The following is a 23,629-nucleotide window of genomic DNA, read 5'->3' on the forward strand; positions in this document are numbered from 1 at the left end:
CCATCGCTGTCCCCAGAGGGCTGGAGGGGGAACTCATCTCTCCCAGCTTTCGCCCAAGATGGCCATCTCCAGATGAGTTAGTTGCCTTAGGCTGTCTGTACAGGCAGTGGAGAGAAAGGTGCTTGTAAGGAGCTTTTCCCTTCCCTATGTGGCTGCAGCACACAGCTCCTGCTGAGCCATCAGCCACCCTCCTGTCCCTGTGCCAAATCTCTTCCCCACCACCGTCTCGCCCCACACTGCGGATGCCTCGTTCCCCTTACGCAGTGCCATGCAAGGCCTCTCACCCTAGTGCTTCTGAGAAAGCTTTCAGCTCCCAGCCACAGCACCTTATCTCACTGTCTTCCCAGTAGCTGCTGGGAGGGTCACCTCTCTTCCTGGCACTGGCACTTGCCTCTTGCTGCAGGGCTGAAAGGGCATTTCTCTGCCTCTCCATCCAGCTCTCCAGACTTTCTATTTTTTATTTTTTATTTTTGGCTCCTGCCCTCAATCCTTCCCTCCTTTGTGTCTCCATTACTCTCTTTCTGGGTTGGCTGGTGCGTGGATCTAATTAACACTAAAACAGTTTGTGAGCAAGTGAAGGGCTGGATTTAAAAGGAATGGATCTAAATCTGATTTTTTGAAATTAAGTTGAGGGCAGAGAAAGAAGGGAAAATGTCTGCACCAGAACATTCAAAGAACTAACAGGGGTCAAAACTTTTCTTTTTTGTTTGTTTTAATTCTATGGAGTAGCAGTATTCCTGAAGCCATTTCATGTCAGTTAACAAGTTTTGGAGAAGTCCTTTAATGGTTGATTACAATATTGCTTTAGCAGAGATTTCACTAGAAACCATGAGACCTCTCTGCTGTCCTCCTTCGTTGGTTTCATTTCATAGGTTCACCTTTGACTGCAGCTGCTCAGGTTAAGAAAGATGGGGCCCATCGTGACAGTGAGATTTGTCTGCCCTAAATTATTTTATTTAAAAGCTAGATGTCCATTTCAGACCTAATCGCATCCTAAAATCAGTTCTGAGGTAGATCAGATGCATCTGCCTCCAGAGACATTCATTTTTTTCCGCAGAAGAGCCTAGAGTGACTAAGTCAGGGTTAAATTCGCTGACTTCCATTGGCATTAAATAGGTGATGTCCTCCCTCAGTTTCCCAATTTGTAAATGAAGGATTTTTTTGACTGACTTTGTAATTCACTGACCTCTGTTAAAACATGCAAATTCTTGCAAGGAGGCTTTATTCACTGGATTTCCAGTGATGAAATTTCTGGTGAGATAGGACTTGGAGGGTCATCAAGAGGTCACCCAGGACATCTTCTGTCCCTATAAAAACTTCATCGTAACCACTCGTGAGAGAAATGAGCCCAACCTGTCCTTAAAAGACTCCTGTGATAGGAATTCTTTACCATCCCTGGAGGATGGTGACTCTTCCTACAGCTTGAGGTTTCTTTCTTTTTTTCCTTTAATGAAGATTTCTCTTTTACATATTTTTTGGAATACACAGAAGTTAAAAAAGGAGAGAAAATATCTAGATTACAAATGGACTGTTTTAGCATTCACAATGCTAGGAAGCCAGAGCAGTGGACCTAATGGCCCTTTACACATGGGAAATCCATACAACTATCAGCTTGGAGTAAGGAAGAACTCCGAGAAGCGTTAGCTGGATAGGTCCATGCATATGCTTGTCCACTTGAATACTCAGCTACTCCTTTGACTGTTATTTCTTATGGAGAAACCCTGAAATGCCTTTGTGATATCATTATAAAAGCATTGACTGACAACTGTTTCTTTAAAATATATTTACTTAAACTTTTCAGTCAAGACAGAACTCATTCTCCTCCTTTGCCCCTTTCTTTCACGCCTTCCCTTCACCAAGCCTCCACCCCTCCCTCCTCCAGCCCCAAGAGCCCTTCAGGTGGAAGATTTCCTGGGAGAGGGTTAAAGGTTGGTACTTAAACGGTTTTCTTCTCAGCCCTTTTTGCAGCTGCTGGGGTATGAAAGCATCATTCAGCACACCCAGGTCACATCATCCACACAGCCTATTAAACCACTTCTCACACAGGCAGGAAACATCAAGATACACTTGTGACACACGAAAGCAAGTAATAAATTAGATGGGACTGGATTATACACTAACAGCCACCTCCTAAGCAAGTTTTGGAAGCTTTCCAGAAGCCATTCTGTGTTCTTTAAAGATGCTGGGCTCTAACACATTCATACCAGGGAAGACAGAAGTTGAGGAGATAAAGTTGTACAGCCCTTACACAAAATATTACATCTCTAAAGACAGGCGAGGTAAGTTTTGCAGCTTCTCTGCCTTCTCGCTTTGCTTTGCTTTGCTTTGCTTTCCTCTTCCTTTTCCTTTCTTCTTGAACAAATGTGAAAATACAGAAAGGAACTTCCACTGAAGTTATCAACTGTCTCTAGTTGTCTTTGGCTAGAATCATATACAGAGCTAGTTCTACAGCCGCAGATTAGATTGCTTCGATATTATTCTTTTGTTTCCCATAACCACCTGAGATTTTAGGGAAGAATGCATGCAGTAAGGAGATGGTGCAATTTCTCACCCTTTTTGAGATGTTAAGAGTACACATGAGATTCATTTTATTTTGCAGCTGATTGCGTTATGTCATATAGCTCAGGTCTACCCCTGCAAAGGCACTTGAAGAGATAAGCCATAACTGGTGGCAATCCTCTACTGAATTAGTCATTCTAGTAATCCTCTTGGAGTCAGCAGTAAGAAACGGGTACCGGCAGCACATGATTCATCACATCTACAAGTAGACTGGTCAGGTGTAATATGCCTAGCTTAGGTACAGGTGCCTACATGACTTAAGTTGATGAGATGAGATCAGACAGATGGGTAGTTTGTTAAATGCAGTTTGGTGGTGATGGAAAGGACCTTATCAAGCAAGACACATAGCCGAGCTGTCTGAATTGTGAATCGGTCCTTTTGTAGATGCACACCATGTTTCTAGCTCAGGAATTTGCCATCTGCTGGTATTCAGGCATATAGTTTCCCCTGACCATTTCTCTCTTGGTCACTCCTTTCTGACTGCCTAAATATGGCCCTGCGATTGCTGTGGTATGCTTCCAGTCCTGCTCTGGCTTGGATGGAGCCCAGCTATTTCTTTTCGACTGGGTACTGCACAGCCATAAAGGTGTGCTCATTTCATCCCTGTCATTTATTTTGTTGAGAAGTCTACATCGTTGCTCAGTAGAAGGAAGAGGGGTAGAAAGGATCACGACCTGGTAAGACGAGGGAGAAACTGACCTCCCGTTGTTCTTACTGTTCCTTTTCCTTGTAGAAATATCTGAAGGGGAACCATCCATGTAAAGTTTACCCTTCTGCTTGAAAAACTTTCATCTAGTGTAAGTACAACTGTAAGCATAGGAAAAGTCCCTAACTTTGCCCACTTCCTCTCTCGGCTTCACTTTGTGGGTTTGAAAGTAATCTTGGGTTTTCTCAGTTTCAGTGTTTCCTGTGGATGCTTGATCCCTTTGTGCCTGCACGAGAATTTCTGATTATGCTGCAGATTGAAGTAGTTGGTAGATAACTTGGCTTAACAGAATCATTCCGCAGATTTGCTCACAGATCACCAAGACAAATGAGAAGACCTGGTTGTGATGTAATTCTGCAGGGCTTAAAATGGTGCATTTTAACACCAGCTGACGGGGAATGTTTTGATCCTAGAAGGAAGCCCATACAGTGGATATTTTTATTAAAAGAGTGCCTGCTTTTGGCTGACCTTAAACTCTCTGTGAAGAGTTTCATCTGGTGGTTCCCAGACTTCTTTGAGCAAGGGAACTCTGGTGGTCTGGGTGCATAATGGCAAGCTAGAGACGTTACACTCTTTCTAAAGATGTAGGCTACTCATTTATTAGTGACACGTAATGCTCGATGGGTTATAGCTGGAACACAGGGTGAACCAAAGAAGTCCCATGTTTATGCTGGAATGTGACTTTGTCTCGAATGAGAAACTGTATGGATGTAGAAATGCCTAGGGACAAGGAATTCAGCCATAACCTAAAAAAGGTGGATGGCATTACAAAAAGCTCTGAGCTACTTTCAGGCACCAAAAAGGATTATTCTCTGAGGGTCATTCTAACCTGGTGGTGCTAATTTGCTTAAGCTCCTCATCGTGAATGGAGAAAAAAAGGGTTCTGCAAAGGACCCTAATTCAGTCATTCTGAATCAGCCTACAGAGAGACTTATACTGGCTGTTGAAGGAGTTTAGTTAGATTAGCTTCATTAAGCTAAGTTAACCCTTGAAAGCATCACGCAGAGTGTATCAAAAATCATACTAGGTAAAATCAGTACAATGCTGGGAGAGAAGATCTCACAAGAGTCTTTCATTCTTCCTTCCTCTGATAGAAACAATGCTGAGATTTAGAACAATGTGAAATACTCCATTAAGTCATATGTGCAATTTTTTTCCCCTCCATGATAGATAACCTTCCCAGAACTCATTTTTCAGCCTGTGACATTTCATATTTACGTTTCAAAATGTATATACACAAGAGAGTTCTTTTCTCTGCCTGTGGTTACATTTCCCTTCTAAACAAGAATTCAAAGATCACGTGTACTTATAAAGCAAATCATCATTCTGAGCAATATTTCCAGGTATTCTTAAAGACACCCATTTTACAAAGATTGCTGTCAGGGACTTTGTCTCCCCTGAGGGCAAACATACTGCATTATCTGCCTTGTAGTGCCCAAGGTGAACACTCTGGCCTTGTCCTTAGTGCATGGAAGGCTACCAGCCATGGAGCCAGTCCTTCAAAATCCTGGAGGACCAGGATTAAGGAACATACCACAGAGTGCACCTATCTCCGTGCCACCAAAGCCATGGCAGAATTTTTGTACTGTGGAGAATTAAATAGCTGTGAAAAAATACATGACAGAAACTAAACACTTCATAAGCTTAATACCAATGCTATATCTTTCTTGGTTTGTATCCACTTCTGATATAGAACTCATTATTAATAATGAAAAAAATGCTGATGAATCATGTGTCTGTCTTTGTTTTCCCAGGTGTGTAAGCTGTATATTGCATATTGCCACCCGACTGACCAACATGGAGAATGTAAGCAGCGTGAAGGAAATCATTCTTCTGGGCCTTTCAAAGAACCAAGGGGTGCAGAAAATATGTTTTGTGGTGTTTTTGTTCTTCTATATTGTTACTGTGGCAGGAAATCTGCTCATCGTTGTCACTGTAGTTAGCAGTCAGCGTCTGAACTCCCCCATGTATTTCTTTCTCTGCCACCTGTCCATTGCAGATCTTTGCTTCTCTTCTGCCACAGCTCCCAAAATGATTGCTGACTTCCTTGTTGAGAAGAAAACCATTTCCTTTGGGGGTTGCATGGCACAGCTGTTTGGGTTACATTTCTTCGGCGGCACTGAGGCCTTCATCCTCACAATGATGGCCTATGATCGCTACTTTGCCATATGCAGACCCCTGCACTACACCACCCTCATGACCAGGCGTGTGTGTGGCTGGATGGTGATGGGTTCATGGGTGGGGGGCTTTGTGCACTCCCTGGTGCAGACCCTCATAACCGTTAGCCTCCCTTTTTGTGGCCCCAACAAAATTGACCACTACTTCTGTGATGTCCATCCCCTACTACAACTGGCCTGTGCCGACACCTATGTTGCAGGCATCATTGTCGTTGCCAATGGTGGAATGATTTGTTTGGTCTCTTTCTTCATCCTGGTCACGTCCTACATTGTCATTTTGTCTTCCTTGAAAAGGCGAACGTCCGAAGCACGGTACAAAGCCCTCTCCACCTGTGGGTCCCACATTACTGTGGTGATTCTCTTCTTTGGGCCATGCACATTCACCTACATACTCCCATCCAGCAATCTCTCAGAGGACAAGAGCGTGGCTGTGTTTTACACTGTCATCACGCCCATGCTGAACCCACTCATCTACACACTGAGAAATGAGGAGATGAAAAGTGCCATGAGAAAACTATGGAATAGAAAAGTCTGGAGTGAAAAGGGTGAGGTGTAGAACTGTGGTAACATTTTCTCAGGAGCTGAGAAAATCAAGTCTCTCTCACTATAATTCCATTTTGGAAAATTTACTGAAAGCTCCCTTTTGAAGAAAAGCTTGGTTTTAGCTGTTGCAGTAATTAGGAAGACCCTGAAAGTTCATGTTTTGATTGGAATGGCATTGTAAACTCTGTGACTAGCAGGGATTCCCTTTATGTTCTCTTCTTGAATAGCACAGGCCCAGGACTGGGGCTTCCAAGCACTGCTGAGACACCAGCAGATAAATAAATGAATGCTATCAAAAATATTAAAATGTGTTCCAGGCAGAGCATCCCATTAGTCCGAGCTCTCCCAGGTGTAAACTTTCCGTCAGACAAACTCCATCTACTCTGTAATCTACTCAGCTAGGAAACGATGGCCCAAGGTGTCTGCAAGGCTGTTGGTCACCTGCTGCTGGAAGCAATTGTACCAAAGGCTTCCTTCCCCTTTACTTTGGAGTAAATGCCTTCTTAGGAGCACTGCATTGTCATATGCTGAATCCATGGGTTAGCAATTAAACTGCTGATATTAGATGCTGGTTGGGTCATTTGCTGATGCAGATGATATGAGGAGAAGCTTCTCCCCTTCCCATTCCAGTGCAGCAACTCTCTGCCTTTCTGCAGTAGTTCACATATCACTAATGCCCTCCTTCCTGACCATCCCCTCTGCCCTTCATCTCTGCCTCAGATTTTGCATTTTAATGTTTATTACTAATAGAGAATCAAAGATCCAAGTGAAAGATAAATTGCTCACTGTAGGATATTGTCGCCACCAAAGAAAGCATTGGGGGGCACAATTTTATGTGTCAATGAAAAAAAAGAGCTGTTTGGGAATAATTCCTGTACGCAGGATAACTCCTAGCCCAACAGGGCACATCTACAGGCCCAGGCAAAGAAAGAAACATGTATTCCAAGGGAATAGCTGGAACAGCTACTCCTGCAGGAAGGAAGAGATGTGAAGATGGAAGATTAAATCATCTCAGAGCCAGTCACAGCTGCCACAGGGAGGTTAGTTGTAGCAGCTAAGGTTCTCCACAAGGACGAAGGAGCCACGAGGAGCCACGGGACCCTGACTCCTACCTTGCCAGGAGGAAAAGAGCAAATGAGCTGCGTGAGGGAGAAAGACATCTGTGTAATGCACTCTGAAAGTAACTAAAGCACTTTCTTTTTTCTTCCTTCACTTCACGTTCCCTATAAACACTTGCTTGCACTTGTGTTGCACCTTAACATGGCTTAAGTGTGATTCAAGATAAGAAGGTGTTGCCTGCACAGGAGAGCGGCACATCTACAGACCAAACCCTGGGACAATGTCGCAAATGCTCTGCTTCCCCGAATGTCCTCTGCTCTATGCAGGGGGTGGCAGAGTGGGTTCCCATTTCACAGGCATGCACCAGTACACTGCGGACGTCTCAGTGTCTTCTCCTCACCGTGGTGGGTTATGTGGATGGCAGCCAGCAGGACGGAACTGGGATAAATCCTGATTCTCAAGGCTTAGAGGGATAGTGTCCCTCAGGCCTGGGCCAGCATGTCCCTCACCCAGCATTCACACTCTGTGGACACAGCTAAAGGTGGGACCAGCCCCACCTATTTGTATCAATCTAAATTCTTCATGCAATGAAGGACAGTTGTCTAGCTCAGCACCATTGTCAACGGAGAGGGACAGGCGCCTTCAGAGGTTGGTCTGTCTCACCCGGGGTGGGGCAGGTAGAAAGACAGATGGGGCCCACTGACCCCCTTCATACTGAAACTGCTGAGGGGTTAGGGCACACGGCCAGTTCAAGCTAAGGCTTATTATTTAAAAACTGTTTTGTTGGTTTTTTTTAATGTTTTGGGGAAGAATGCCATGATTTTTCTGATTTCTCTTCCGGCTGGCGGGTGCTAGCAGGCAACAGCAGGACCATAGCTTATGGAAGGCGTGAACAACAACAGCAACAACAACAACATTTGATTCCTCTACACATTGGCCCAGATTCTTATAATGACTTAATATGAGGACTAACCAGCTGCTTCTATATTTTGCATTGCCTGAGTAAAAATACCTGGCAAGTAGTGAGGCCTGACCACAAACATTTTTAAAGTCTTGAAATAATTTCCTCGTTTACTTCTTGTTTCAAACGTGTACAGACCAGATGTCTAAGTGCCAACAGTCATATAGCACAGTTCTGATATCTATTTATGCTGCAAACGTGCAATGGTAAGAGCAAGTTAATAAGAAAGAAGAAAGCATATGTGAAATATTGGCTTAGAAGGGAAAAATATCTGACACGTGTAAGAGACATCTTTACTCAAAAAATGTTTGATTGCAAGGGTAAAGTGAACACAAACTCTTGCAAATGGTCAGCCATGACATTGATTTTAAATAGAAATGTTTCCAAAAGAAGCACATCATAGCTAATACTAAATGAAGTCCATTTATCTGGACAGCATTGGAAAGCAAGCAAGAAAGCAAGCAAACCCCCACACAATGTGACATGGTCTAGGTGATCACGCTCCAGAGTCACCCTGTAGAGATTACTCTAATAGCTCTCCAAAATATATATTTTAGCTCCCTGTCCACTGATTCTTTCTGACAAAGAAAATTTCACATGCCTCTGGGATCTCATTGCTTCTGGTGAGCTTGTGCTTCTGCTGTGCAATTTACTTGAAATATTTCTGCCACAACTTCCCCATCTGGAGAGAGACAGAGAGTTGTTCTTGCAGATGCTCTTGGAAGTTGTTTTTGCAGAATGAGAAATGGAGCTAGACATTCAGGCTGTCCGTTTCATCCCCTGTAGTTTTCAGCCCTGGCAGAGATGTGGACTGCTCTCGTGACACACAAGAAGCAGCTTGGAGCTGAGAGGTTTTGATGAAACTGCCTAAAGTGGTCCTAGAAGGTCATCAGACAATAGCAGGCAAACTGTTGGAGACTAGCAAATATAAACTGTGTAAGTTTTCTGATCTTGCTTCTTTGTTTTGTTCAAGCATGACTATGAAATCCTGCCTTTGAAAAGAGGCATTACTGTTGAGTGACTTTTGTGAGGTGCATTTTATGAAGTAGAAAGAACTCTTTTTTTTTTTTTTTACCCTTTGTTTTAATTGGTGTCTTCTTTGCTTATTTTTCAGTTATATGCCATTTCCAGAAATATCTGTCAAAAGGAAGTTTCTGGTGTTACAGAGTCAAGGAGTCAATAGGTAGCTGCAGCACTTCCTGTGTACTCAATCTTAACTTGTCCCCTCTAGCTGTACACATCGTGGCAACAATGCTCTTAACACACACGCTTTGGGCCTCCCCACACTGCTTTCCCTCTGCCCATGGAGTGGCATGGAGATAGGGCTGGAGACACAAAAGAATATTTCCTCTGCTGCTGAAGTTGGAGGATGGAAGAGGCAGAGATCTCGTGAGAAAGAACTGATTGACCTGTGATTGTGGAACAGGATTAAGGTCCCAAAGGACTTGCCAGTATTGTAGACACTGTTATGCAGCTCTTGCCGTCTATTTTTTCAGTATAGAAACTGAACACTAGTGATACTTGCGTACTGCACTAGAGTGCAGCAAAGGTGAATACAGGGGTGTTGGTGAGTAAAGGAGATTCAGCAGCGGTGTATTTATTACCCCAGGGGCATCACAGGTGTGTTTATGGGGGGTTCCATGCCTAGTCCAGAACTTGGCTGAGGTGTACAAAAACCTTACTGACACATCGTTAATGCAGATTATCTCCAGTATTCACCCATGTACTGTAGGAAAGGTGGTCTGAGGAAATACAAGCCTGCTCTTTTGGAGACTGAGGTCGCAACCCAGAAACTCATGAGCAATAACTGGAACCAATCCACACAAGATGTAGCCCAGTACAGCACATATAGGACAATGACTCTCCTGCTTCAGGTTTCCTGGCATGCCTTGAACATGGTCTGATTTCACTTAGGGCGCCTTAAAGACAGTTTGTGCCTAAAGGCACATCTCTGCTAAACAGACATGAGGTAGGTGTCCACTTTACCTCCTCCAGAAGGATCTACACTGACAGCTGAAGTGATGTTAATTAGCCAGCTGCCTTGTGTCATGATGTGAATACTGATGGCTGCACAGAAATGCATGGACATTCTACCAGAGTCAGAGAGCAATAGTAAGGACTAGTTCTGTTGAATTCCCTCAGAGGGTTGAAACAGAAGGTACGTTCACTGCTTGAGCAGAATTCCTTAGGGCATGACTAATGTGTTGAGACTCAAATCAAAACATGCACTACCCTTCTCAGTCAGTTTTTCGTTTCCAAATCAACACTTCAAAAGTGGATGTTTAGGGAACCTAGTAACTAGTCTTCCTTTTTAAAAGGGGCAAAGATCAGAAATATGAATCTGGAGGATATTTCCACCAACTCCCTCAAGCAAATAAGTGGACCTCCCTATTACACACTTCAGTAATACATTCTGAGTTAGATATCAACTGTCACTCCTTGAGAGAAGCATTGACTTTGAAAGGAAACTTTCCCCAAAAGGCATAAAAGGGAATACATTGATATTGAACATACCAGTGATCAATATGGATGTGTACTGATAACACTGTGTCTCTGATGCCCTCACAGGTGGCTTTATTCTGTGCTTCAGGTCCTGTCTACGTGATGTATGTGAAGAACAAGAACAATGTGACGGAGCTTGTCTTCCAGGGACTCACACAAGATGATACATTAGCAAAAGTATGCTTCACATTCTTCTTAGTCTTCTATGCCACTATTATTCTTGGAAACCTGCTTATCATCATCACTATACAGAACAGTCAACAGCTGGGCTCTCCCATGTACTTCTTCCTGAGCTACTTGTCCTTTGTAGATATCAGTTACTCTACTGTCACAGTTCCCAAACTCATTTATGACCTTCTTGCTGAAAAGGAGACCATCTCTTCTGTGGGCTGCATAGCACAGCTCTTTGGGGTCCATCTCTTTGCCTGCACAGAGATGCTCATCCTCATAGCAATGGCGTGTGATCGTTACACTGCTATATGCAAGCAGCTTCATTACACAAGCATTATGAACAAGCATGTGTGTGGCCGGCTGGTGGCAGCTTCGTGGGTGGGAGGCTGTGTGCACTCCCTGGTACAGACCCTGCTGACCGCTCAGCTAGTGTTTTGTGGGCCCAATGAGATCGACCACTACTTCTGTGATGTACACGCTTTGCTGAAGCTGGCCTGCACTGACACCTACGTGGTTGGTTGCATCGTGGTTGCCAATAGTGGTCTGATTTCCTCGGGCTCTTTGCTTGTTCTTGTTGTGTCCTGTGTCATTATTTTGGTCTCTTTGAGGACACGCTCTTCCAAAGGGCGTCTCAAAGCACTCTCTACCTGCACCTCCCATATCACTCTTGCACTTCTGTTCCTTGGGCCATGCATTTTCATCTCTATGCGCCCTTCCACCATCTTTTCAGCAGACAAGATAATCTCTGTGGTTTACACTATCATCACGCCTATGCTCAGTCCCTTGATTTACACCCTCTGAAATGAAGACATGAAAAAAGCCTTGAACAAGCTGTGGAGCAGAAAAGCAAAGAGGAGTGAGACATGAAACAACAGGGTGAGTGATTGTAAGATGACTGTAGCTCAAGAAACCATGGGGAGGCAAAGAGAAGTGTTCAGGAGGGACTTTTCAGGAATGTTGTTCTATTTTTAGCATGGCTGTTCAGAGTAGAAGTGAAACTAAATTCAAGGTTTCATGTAGCTCTCATCTTTCTTTGGAAATTGTCGGTCAAAAGGATGTGAGCATATTGTCACCAGTCAAACCCGAGCCTTTGGGGTGGTATTGTGGCTTTTACCTTTAGACACCTTAGAGCTGTGTAAGTCTCAGGTCTAGGCTGGTCAGTCGTCTGGTGCTTTACACTATAAAGATCTAAGGAATATGTATCTCAGTGGAAATACGGGGATCCAATATCTCTCCATACTCCACACAATATAGCCTAATTCCTAGCTGAACACTGAAAATTTCCCTAAAATTCTTAACAGTACTGTTCTTGATCCATCGAGTTTTCCTCAGCTGTTTGCAGCAGGGAAACCCCCAAATGCCCCTAGGACCTCCTGACTCTGGGCAATGCTGTTCTACTGCAAATAGACTTACTTTAGCATTGCTGTCATGACAAGTGATTCAAGTCAGGGATTTTCCCAAATCTCCTCCTGGAACTGAGATTTGGGGAAGGGAAGAAGAGGAACAGGATTCTGGATGTTGGATCAGAAGGCTTTCTTAGAAAAGCAAACTGTAGATTTGAAGAGACAGCAGCTCTTTAACTTTTTAAATTCCCTAATTTTGTCTGGGTTTCTCGAGGTGGAGACTAAGGCATAGGTGAATGCAGGGCTTAGATGAATGTGGGGCTTATGAAAATCTGTTCTTTTTGATGATATTTGTCAGAAAACATATTTAGGTTTGAGATTGTGATTCTTGATTGAAACATGCTGCCGGTTCTGCTGATGCTTAGCTCTAGATGGCTTTGACTATCATCTTAAACATCAGCGCAGAGAGAGGTGTGCAGACATGACTCATTGCTGTGCAGGGAAGCTCTTTGCTGACAACCTACCTGTCTTTTTCTGGAAGAGTAGTAGTGTACATTGCTCTTCCCAGAGACCTGTAAACATACACAGTAAAGTAAAATGATGCCTGTGATTTCTTCTCAAGCTATTTCCTTCCTGTGAGCTGGGAGTCCACTGAAAGAGACAATTTTGGACACCTCAGAAATCTGGTTTAAAAATCTCACTTCTCTGTTCAAGATAAGGACAGCGCAACATTGATACGTGTAAAAGCTGTGAACTTCACATATCTGATGATACTTAATAATCAGAAACAAGAGATAAACCTTGAGCTTCAGCCTCTGCAGCAACAGAAAAATGACAACTAGCAGCACCAAAAGGCTACATTTTCACATTCTTTTTCCTGTGTTTTGGGACCGTCAGGCCAGTGGGATAATAGTGCATAGAGTCCAAATGCTTTTACTACCCCGTGCATATTCTAATTTTAGCGTTACTGAGATAAACGGCTTCTGAGATAGTGATTATACCTTAATCATCACTACTTGATCAAAATTCAGGCTATAACATACTGAAAATAAGTTTTCTCCCCAGCCGTGTGTCTTTGAGCAAAAATAATGATGTTTCGCAGTCATATCACCTCTCTGTAAAATATGCTGGCAGCCGTTTGAAAGAAAGAGACTTGTAAAATCCTTCTTTAGGGTGCCATAGATGATCACAGGGACACAATCTTTGCTATAGTTATGCACAGCTTTAAGGAGAGGAAGTCAGGGGAAATAACAGCCCTAACAGGCTTGCAGTGAAATGCAAAGGGAATCCGCAAGACCTCTTTCCATCCCCCTTTGACTGTAAGCCTTATGCAGAGGCAGGAACCTCTCACCTGTCTGAGATTAATTCTGTCACTTTCAGCTCAATAAAGATTTCAACTCCTTCTGCCAACTGAGGGACAGCATTTGTAAACTCAGCCAGAAGGGATGAAATATCTACTAGTGATAGAAAACCTATCCTTAGAGCTAGCTTAGCTGAATTGATAAAAGGATTCCAAAGCCTTTCCCAACTTTCTCATCTCCCAGAAATGATTGGTCGTTTATTCTCAAAATCACATTGATGACAGACACGTAGTTGGTAAGTCACCATCTTATTTCAGCATTCTTTAAGTGAAACAACACTGCAGCTTGATTAACTTTCAGATTATGTCCAATGTCCTTAAAATAACTACCAATTCACTCAGTTGCCTCAAGTGGATTGATGATATGTGGAGATGAAAAGCAGGAATAAGGTCTTGTTACTTCACAATGGTAGCAAAATTAGAAGTCAATCTTTTTTGCATTTCTGTAGTTTTTTCATGTTTCCAGGCAGAAGGGGAAAAAGGAGGTAGTAATGAGTGACAGAAGAGGGAGATTTAACAGAAGAGGGACAGTTACTTTCCCTAGTGTTTGGGGGGCAAAAACACGGGTGTGTGTTCTCCAAGATTTCCTTTGCAGAACTTCAGGTTCTGTGTGTTGCACTGGAAGAGGCTACTCCTTTCAAATACTGAAGACGTAGCAGAAGTGGCCATAAATTCAAATCACATTGCTTTTCTCCTCTTGAATATCTCTGAAAGCTTTTTCTCATCTTGACGGACTGGTGGTTTTCCTACATGAGCAAACGTTCCTAAAAGAACAGAGAACTGCAATTCTGTGCCACGCACTCCTCAGACAGGAGTCCTGTTTGTGCTTGGAACTTGCAAGTTAAGAGTCAGGATTCCTCCAGCTTTCAGCAGCAGAGGAACACAGTCTTTCAAGATAGAAGTTGCAGATACAACCAGTTAAAAGTCCACCTAAAATCCCTTCTAGCAATTTCGTACCTTTCTGAATCTCACCCTTGGAAGCTGATCAAATCTTCCTTGGAAGTCCTACTCTTTGTACCAAGGTTTTGATAAATTCTCCCCAAACAAAGTTCTCTTTCTAACAAGTCTGCTGAAGTTTCTCTGATATGACCTAAAACTCTCCTCAGAGCATCCTTCACCTCCTTATTCCTTTAGGCTGTAGCTGATAAGATTCAGCACTGGAGTCACCACTGTAGAGAACAGAGAGGCCCATTTATCTCAGGCCAATGAGTAGCTGCATATTGGGCTACCGCACATAAAAACGGTGCTGCCATAAAACAAGAAGAGAGCTCTCAGATGGGAAGCACAGGTGGAGAAGGCTTTGCATCTGCCCTTGGAGGAGTGGATCCTCAGGGTGGTGGAGATGAGGTAAATGGAGGAGATGAGAATTGCCAGAGATGTGAAGATGCCACGAAACACACCAAAAATGTGAAGTACCGTCTCTTTGCTATAGGTGTCAGAGCATGAAAGCTGGATCCTAGGGGGATGTCACAGAAATAATGACCAATAACACCAAAGTCACAGAAAGAGAATGTGAAGGTGGAGATAGTTTGTGCAAGTGTGTGGACAAAGCCAATTAAAGAGGAGATGATTACCATCTGTGTACAGGCTTTTGAGGACATGACAGTTGCATAAAGGAGAGGGTTACAGAGAGCCACATGCAGTCATATGCCATTACTGCCAGCAGGAGACACTTAACGCTAGCCATGAGGAAAAAAGTGAATAGCTGTGCCACACAGGCACTGACTGAAGTGGCTCTCCTCACTGCTGAAGAGCTCACCAGCAACCTTGGGGAGATAGCTGAGGAGTAACAGAAATCCACAGAAGCCAAGTTACTGAGGGAAAGGTACACAGTGTGTGAAGCCGGGGGATCAACCTTCATCTACATGATCCTTCCAAGATTCCCTATTAATGTGCTTAAAAAAAAGCGGGTTACCTTCACCTCTTGGCTTTCTGTTAGTCCAGAGAGGATAAACTCAATGGCCACACAGTGATTCCTCTCAGGCATGTTGCTAGCACACTCATATCATCTCCCGACAAGAAACTGAATCAATGCCTGGAAGTAATGGGAAACTGGCAACACACAATTGATTGTCTCAGTAGCCACAAGGAAGTACGGCACATTTTCTTCATAGCTTCTGACTAGACTTCTTTAATTACGCATTGAAATGACTTGTGATACAAGGGAGTACTGTTCCTATTTTTCAGGTGAGATAAGAAAGCGCAGAAAGATAAAATAATTTATTCAAAAGGCAGCAGCAGCACTGTGAAACACAAGTCCGAGTTTGGCACTACAATGGTTTTCGTGTGCCCTCTTTCTCCTTTTTTAAGGAAAAAAGTCTGCTTTTCTTGAGGACATCTATGGAGCACTCTTCTCCCCTCACTCGTGGCCAGGGTTGCGTGTACAGTATCATCCAAATGGCCCACTCCAAGGGCAATGGCCCACTTGTTCCTGAAGATACATGGTCTTGACACTAGTTCAGACATCATTCTTCCTGTATTGCAATCACCAATACATTTTTTGCCTACTAGCTAACTCCCCGGGCATTGGTAGCAGGGTAGTTAGAGCTCAGTATGGGCCACAAAGTCCATTAATGGGACAAAGCAGCCCCCATTCAGCCTTGATGAAATAGGAATATAATGGTTAGGCTGCAGCTGTGCCAACTTGCTAAGACCTGCCTTAATTACATGGACCTCCACCACCCTGACCTTTGGGACTGCAACTTGTAAACATACAAATAACAAATCCACATCCTGGCAGAAGAAAGTAAGAGTTTCCTCTCTTGAAAGAAATGTCGGCAAGCACTAAATGGCAACAGCAGCAGGAAAACCCAGCTTTGCATCTTCCCAAAGAGGAGGAGATACCACAAGATCCTCCAGGTTTGGCTGAGAAAGGATTTCTCATTTGCTTGCATCCCTGTTGTCAAGGAAAAGTGGCCATCTTCTGCTCAGGAATAAATTGGGAAGAGTCACCAAATGAAATACTTTCCATTTAGAGGGGGAAAAATCTCATGCTAAAAGGGAAGGAATCCTGAACAAAAAGGGAATCACTCATCCCTGTAAAGGTTCTACCAGCTTCACCTCACATGAAAAATTATTGTTAATCTCTTGGAGGTTACCAGTAACCTGGCTGACGCTCTCAAAGCGGAGTTCTTATCATGTGGGTGACTGAATGGAGGTTTCAATTCTTGCTGAGGTCTGTTTCTAGCATAGGCTTCAAGGTATTGCATATGTACAAAACTATTCTCTTACTGACCTGTTTCATCCAGAAAGGCAAGAGTATCTACTCAATACTGTAGATACTGTAGATACTGTCTGTACTGTAGGTAACAAGCCAGTTTATTCCCCCCTTGAGCCATATCTTCAGAAGTACTTGCCCATTTCAAGAAGCAGACAGCAGGATTTAAAACAGCCTATAATGGTTAGGTACACAGTTTAAGCGAGGAAAATGCTTACCCTGCTTAGATGCACAAAAGACCAGACTGCCTTTACACACTGAGTTAGCTTTGCATAGCTGGCTGTTGTTTATCTCCAACCTACCCAACCTTTTCTGCCCCAAAGCACAGCAACTAGCCCAGTTAATTCTCAGAAAAGGGCTTCAATGAGCTTGCTATCAACAGGTTGCTCTCTTCCATGGACTACTTGGGAAACTGAAGGAGGAAATTTCCCTCTCCTGCCCCAACGTGAGTGATCAAACACTGGATTAGGTGCAAATTTGTACAATCTCCATCTGTGCTGACATTTAAAATTCAGCTGGATCGGGCCGGAGCAATCTGATCTGACTGAACCTGCTCTGAGGAGGAGGTTGGACTTGATGACCTCCAGAAATCCTTCCCAACCTAAATGATTCTACGATTCTATCTGCAGATTGAAAATGATCTTTTTCATCTCTAAAATGAAGAAATAGGCCTACCTTCCTTGCATGAAGGTGTGAGATATTTTATGCCGTATTGACCCCAGAAATAAACTCTTATTTCAAAAGCTACAAACATTTCATGTTCCTTCGTAAGAGTGAGTAGCTTCCTTCTTCACTTCAAAGACATCTTACTGAAACAAGTCAGAAGATTTATCTAAATAGAAAAATTTTAGGACTTCAGACTTGCAATACAGCCCCTCCCTGCTCCAGATAAATGCCCAGATAAAGGTTCTTTGCTTCGATGTTTGCAGAACTATGCAATTCAGTACTGCCTTTAGAGCAACAGCTCATTCTTTTCCCTATATGTTGCAGCTGACCTGCAGCCTGGGCATTGTGAAACATTAGTGGAGTGACACGCTGAGAAACAACTTCAATATGAAATGTGATATTCTAACACTCAGCTTGCAGCTTCGGAATTCTTTCTTCAGAAAAATGGTGTTACTGAAGTACTTGGTGTATTTATGACTCTCGATGCAGTTTATTGTCTGTAAATTAGATCTCCTGCAAGACACCAGGCCTTAATTAGGAGTCTCAGCAGATGCACTGTAATGAAGAATCCTTCTGTGAATTAATTTCCCCTATCCTTGGTTAGGGGTCCAGGCAGTATCTATTCTAGGCTCCCCCTATAGACAAAGGAAGCAATATCACCTTCAAAGGACAATTCATCCCATCTTAAAATAAGTGTGATAAGCTAAGGAATCATCCTCTAAGGGTGTCTTTGTTGTCATTGATTACAGGACATGCCCATCTCATTCCTTGCCCTTACTACTTTTTACTAGTGAAACTGATGACATAAGTATCCTAGCAAATTCAGTGAACCCTCGTCATGCCTGTCCCTATCAACTCTCCAGAAAGCCCAAGTACCTTGGATTTAGATCATTAACTTCCAGATGACTATAGCAAAAGAAGAGTAATTCCACCTGGCATGAGTAATTCCCTAGCCCATGAGACTAAGGGACAGGGTAAGAAATAAGAAGTACAAAATAGCTGTACAGTAATGGCATGGTGGAAAGAAAGCCTCAGCAGCCTCAAACTCACCGCTGCTCCTGTTACTGCCATTCTTTCTTCTCACCTTGGCATCTCTATCTTCCTTGCTTTTTTGCACCTGATTTATCAGCCAGAGCTCAAGGGTAAGGAATAAGATCTATTGAAAAAAATTAACAGAGCTTTAGACTGCAAACTTTAATATAGATTCTTTTAATAATAACAAGACCATATTCATGTAAATAGCAGTACAGTGTAAGATATCAGAGGAATCAGTTCTGCTTATCTGACTCTGAAGAGCTGCAGTGCAACTCCGTGGAGTTTAAGCATTAAGTATGCCATCTGAATGTGAATCCACCTCTGTTATTAATTGTGATCAAACTTGATAATTCTTCCTCTCATTAAAATGCACAGTCCTGATACACAGTTAGCTGGTTTTTCCACAGAAGACTCCTGTTGTCTCTAATAACACATCTACCCTTGGACTCGTGCCCTTTGTTAGATAACCTCTTTGGCTCATGGACCATCTAGTTTCAGGCAGCCTGCTCATCTGTGGAGCAGATATTTTGCTGTGATAACCTGTTCATGTGTGAACCATCTAGGCTCAGATTATATGTCCATCCATCAGGGTAGATTTTTCTTCAAATGCAGATATAAAGTTCTTCAAGTAGTTAAATGCTGGTGATTTGCTTAGAGTTCTGGTGCGTCTCTCTGTTCTTGCAACCTCTCTCTGTTCTTGCAATATCACTGGACACTTATTGAAATTACTTTACGATAAGGTGATGAAGACAGCTGTTCTGGGAAGCTGAGGAGCCTTTGAGACATACGAACAAAGACCTTTCCCCTGATTCTGGCAGGAGTTTAAGGACATCTCTACCTGCCAGGAAAGCTAGCTTACTTGTGCTACTTCGAGGGCTTAGAGGTTGTTCGACAAACTGTTGGCCTTCAGAGCAGAGAGCTGAATTGGGTTACTCAGCTGAAGAGTGATCTGCTCTGACTGTCCCTAGCAGGGAAAGTCATCAGCGGGGCTTAGGCAGGCAGAAATGTCCCAGGTAACGCAGCCTTAGTTAGACTGTGCTTACAGTGGCTGCTCGTGCTGTGGAGTGGGGGCGACTCCTGGGACAATGAATGTGCAGTGCCATGTGTAAGATGATGAGTGAGGGAAGCTCGTCTGTCTGGGCTGCACCATGAGGTCTGCAATGTATTTGCATTGGACCGAGTCCTCTTCCAGACTGCATTAGACTGGCAATGTAATGGCTTCTGGAGTTCTCGTCTAGACTATGAAAAAGCCGTGGTGTTCAGGAGATAGCTGGGTTAAAAGTGGATCAACAGGTATGGCTTGTCTGGGTTATTTATCTTTCTTTCCTGCAGTCCTCTCTCACAGTTTAGTCAGGAATATCTGAAACACCCATGGTATTCTAGGAAGCATGAAAATGTTTGCTTGCAGAAAATTTGTACTTCTAGATGCTGCCAGAGTTGCTCTGGGAACTGACTGCTTATTGCTTAATGACACCTGTCAGTCTTAATGATAAAGCTATGGATATGGAAGAGTGGAACATATTTCTTCCTCAGACACTACGTTGACACATTAAGGGGTCTAAGTGGTTCAGGATGGGCAGAATGGGTTGCTCTGAGTGATGACCCCCAGTGAGAGGGAGTGTAGCTTTTTATGGGACCTTTACTTGCAGTCCTTCCTAAGGATAGGGAAAAATGGTCTTACACCCATTTGTCCAATAACTCTGTGTGTTGAGGCAGTGTTATAGCAGGTTCCGTTTCCTTCTCTGTGCTACTTCCCTGGCCAAAGCAGCTGAGACTGAAGTCTTTCTCTACTGAAGCCAGTGGCTTTTTGTTCTCTGAGAGCCAGCTCCCTGAGTCAGATGGAATGTGATCCAAAACCAGAACTCAGGGCAGCATTAAGCTGCATTAATGTGGACTTGAAATAATTCCATAAACCTGAGCTGGCCACTCTACACTCTTCCTGTAATTCATAGATATAAATATAGACCTTTCAGGGGAGACAGAGACAGGTGTGATCAATCTCTCTTCCAAAACTATGGAGGCAAACAGACTTTTATTTGCCTTCATGAGCTATAGCAAGAGCCCACAAGTTTGTTTATGCTTTGGCAGCTCATTAACAGAAGTCTAAATTTAGGTAAGATGAATCCCAGCCTCAGCATTTGTAACAAATTCTTCTGTGTGCACATTTTTAGCCTGCGATGAATGTGAATTGGTTCAAGGATATTCACCCACAACAAAAGAGGGTAGGCTGTCCCTCAGGACCACCTGCTGTGTTCTTGCATCGAAGACTCGAGTCACCCACATCACTAATACTGTAAACAGTCTAAGGTGCCTGATGAATGTGACCCGGTTTTGCTAAAAGGTTAATGATCACCTTCAGACTTTCAGAATAAATTCATCCATGAACAGCTGTACTCATCATTTTAATTTTTTAAGCACCTGTTCCAACTCCTTTGGAGGTTTTATTGACTGACAAACAATTTTCTCCATGTAACAGTCTGTTCAGTGCCTCATTTACCTCCTTGGTCCTCAAGCTGTAGACTGTGGGGCTTACCATTGTATAAAACACAGACATCACCTGGTCTTGGTCAGGCAAGGAGCCAGAGCTCTGGGGTGAGTAGCTGGAGTGCCAAAGAATATGGCATAAACTATCAAGTGCACAGGATGCACAGGTGGAGAAGGCTTTGTGCCTTCCCTCGCTGGAGTGACACCCCAGAATGGCAGAGATGATGTAGATGTTGCAAAATGCGTACCTGCAGTATGACAAAGATGTCACCTAAGATGCAAAATGCTGCGAGGATGATCTTGTTAACCCTGATGTCAGAGCAGGAGAGGCTCATCGGGGGTACCACACCAAAAAAGTGACTGGTGATGCTGGAATGGCAGAAGGACACCCAAAAGGCACAGCTGCTGTGTATCATTGAGATTAGAGACCCACAAAAGTAAGAACCAAGTCACAGCTGGATGCTGAGGCTTCAAAACATGACAGCTTTGTATAGCAGTGGTTTGCAGCTAACAGGTCTTAATGGGCCTGATCATCCTCACCTGAGGCAGCCACTTGCACCTCCTGCCCATGGGCCCAGGAGCCCCATTTAAGCTCAACCCTGGGCCTTCAGTTTCTGTCTGAGCTACCCTAGAGGAGCACTGATCTCCAGCTCAGCTCAGCTCAGCTCAGCGTGCAGACTCCATTGCTCTGGACCCTGCCCTGTGGACTGACTTCCCAGCTTGACCCTGCACCTATCTTGTCACTTTGGGCCTGCCCAGTAGGCACTGGACTCTCTCTGTCCCTGGTTACCTGATCCTGGCTCTGACCCGCAGGCTGACTTCTCAGCTTGACCTCATACCTGCTTCATCACCAGGAACTCTCCTGGTCAGCTGGACTCTTGGTTGAACTCGGCTACCATCTCCAAGTCTTCTCTGCCCACCTGGCTCAGGGCCAGAGGGACAGGCCCTGGCTGCAGCCTCCTGAACTTATCATTCTACACATCCTGAATAGGGAAAAGGAAGGAAAAAATGGGCACTTCTATGGCATAACTCATCTCATCATGTAGCAGATGTCTAAGATACTCACATGAACCATTCTGTAAAAACACCTGTTACTTTTTTTTCTCCCCCTCCCTATTGAGAAGAAACTGAGATGGAAGACAGAAACGAAGGCATGCTTAAAGGTATATCTCTAGGTGAGATGAATTCCATAAGCAGCCATATGCATGCAGAGCTACTCCAGATTTATTACAAATAAACCAACTATTCCTTCACTGCCATAGTTATAACTGTGATACTAATTTTTTTTTTTTTATTCAGAAAACGATATTAAAGTCCGCTGGTTGGATTCCAACTGTTTCCAGTCAACTTGATGGCATTCTGCTAGACAAATGTCTGATAGAAAACACTCTTTGATTAATTCTGCTCATTCCTGCACCAAACCAAGCTCCATTCACACTCATAACAAACTGACTGTCTGACTAGTAGGTACATGGACGTATGAATTCCTGAGCTGACTTTTGAAGGTGTGCAGGATATACAGAGTTACCTGTGAAGACAGAAATGGATGGTCAGCATCTCTGGGGAAAATAAGGTTTCACATGCATTTGTCTGCATGGGATTACAATGATATTCCAGAGTAGATGTCAACTGCACGTAAACTCCACGACTATGAAAAGAGTTAAATTCATATCCATTTTCACTTATGAAGTCTTTATTAAACCAAAGGTAAGTAACTGCAATTTGTTTGCATGGAAGAATACATCACTACAATCTGCTGCTGCTGTATCAATTCTATCAATAAATTGGACATACAAGCCACAAAGAACACGTGTGAAAATGAGGCTATTCTAGGATTCCTAGACTGTAACCTTCTAGTTCCACATTGTCCTGAAATGATGTTTTGCTAAATTTAAGTCTACTTTTAAATATAAACACACTTTATCTACCTCTGTTATTTCTGTTTTGTATAACAGAGATGGTCTCTTTCCAAAATGTTGAGAAGATTTGGATTTATTCCTCTCTTGGTAATACCCAGCACTCTGAAATAGAAGGAGATCTGATCAGGCTTTTATCTATCTGGTTAACGATGGAGCTTCTATATGTGTGTATAGACATCTGGAGATCAATGGTCTATTAGCAAATCTGGTAAATAATCCAGTCCTTACTGGAAAAAAAAAAAAAAGATTTAGAAGCAATTACATAGCAACTTATGGTTGGATCATACAAGAACTTCCCAAATGAACACAGATGTTACTTCCCAGTTGAGAAAGCAAGCAACTCCACCTGTGTTGAAATCCAGTGTTGTAGCAGGCAGGATTAAGTAGTGGGTGTAAGAAAATGAATGGCCATCCTTCATAGCAAAGAAACTGGAGATGGGAAATAGATCTTTCAACCACTAATTTCTAAGGCCAGGAAAATGCAAATTTCATACTAACCAGTGTAACTAGTAAATTCCCTCCTATGCAATGTAAGAGAGAGAAAAAAGAAAACGAGAAGTACTTTTTTTTTTAAAATTTGATCTTAGTATGTAATATGGCTCAGATATCTTTCTCAGCTCCAATATTTCAGGATATATGAGAAAGTAACCGGGTTCTAATTACACTCACTGACTTGGATTCCCCAGTCTGAAGGACAAGATGTGAGGTTTTTGCTGTCTGTGCTTTGGCTGTCTATGATATAAGGTATATGATCTCAGAAGTAATCGACTTCACCTAAACTCTGCATCTCGTGTTCTTCATAGTTTACAAAGAAGATTCATGGATCCTGGGCTATGAAGATGTCTCTTCTAAGAAAAGATGAACGGTGCCCAAGAAGTGTCCCCCTTTTTTCTTTATTAACTTTAAAGCAAGATTAAATTGACGAGG

At 43.2% G+C, this 23,629-nt stretch overlaps 1 protein-coding gene across 1 annotated transcript; it reads left to right on the forward strand.

Annotated features, from left to right (window-relative positions):
- Positions 1 to 5,062: 5,062 nt before the first annotated feature.
- LOC136992046 (olfactory receptor 4S2-like) lies at positions 5,063 to 5,956 on the forward strand (the record flags this gene model as incomplete). Its single annotated transcript, XM_067295727.1, has 1 exon — positions 5,063 to 5,956. A coding segment is annotated over exon 1 (894 nt), but the record flags the coding sequence as incomplete, so codon positions are not given.
- Positions 5,957 to 23,629: the final 17,673 nt, after the last annotated feature.

The sequence above is a fragment of the Apteryx mantelli genome, chromosome 4 (assembly GCF_036417845.1).
Source record: "Apteryx mantelli isolate bAptMan1 chromosome 4, bAptMan1.hap1, whole genome shotgun sequence".
NCBI lineage: Eukaryota > Metazoa > Chordata > Aves > Apterygiformes > Apterygidae > Apteryx > Apteryx mantelli.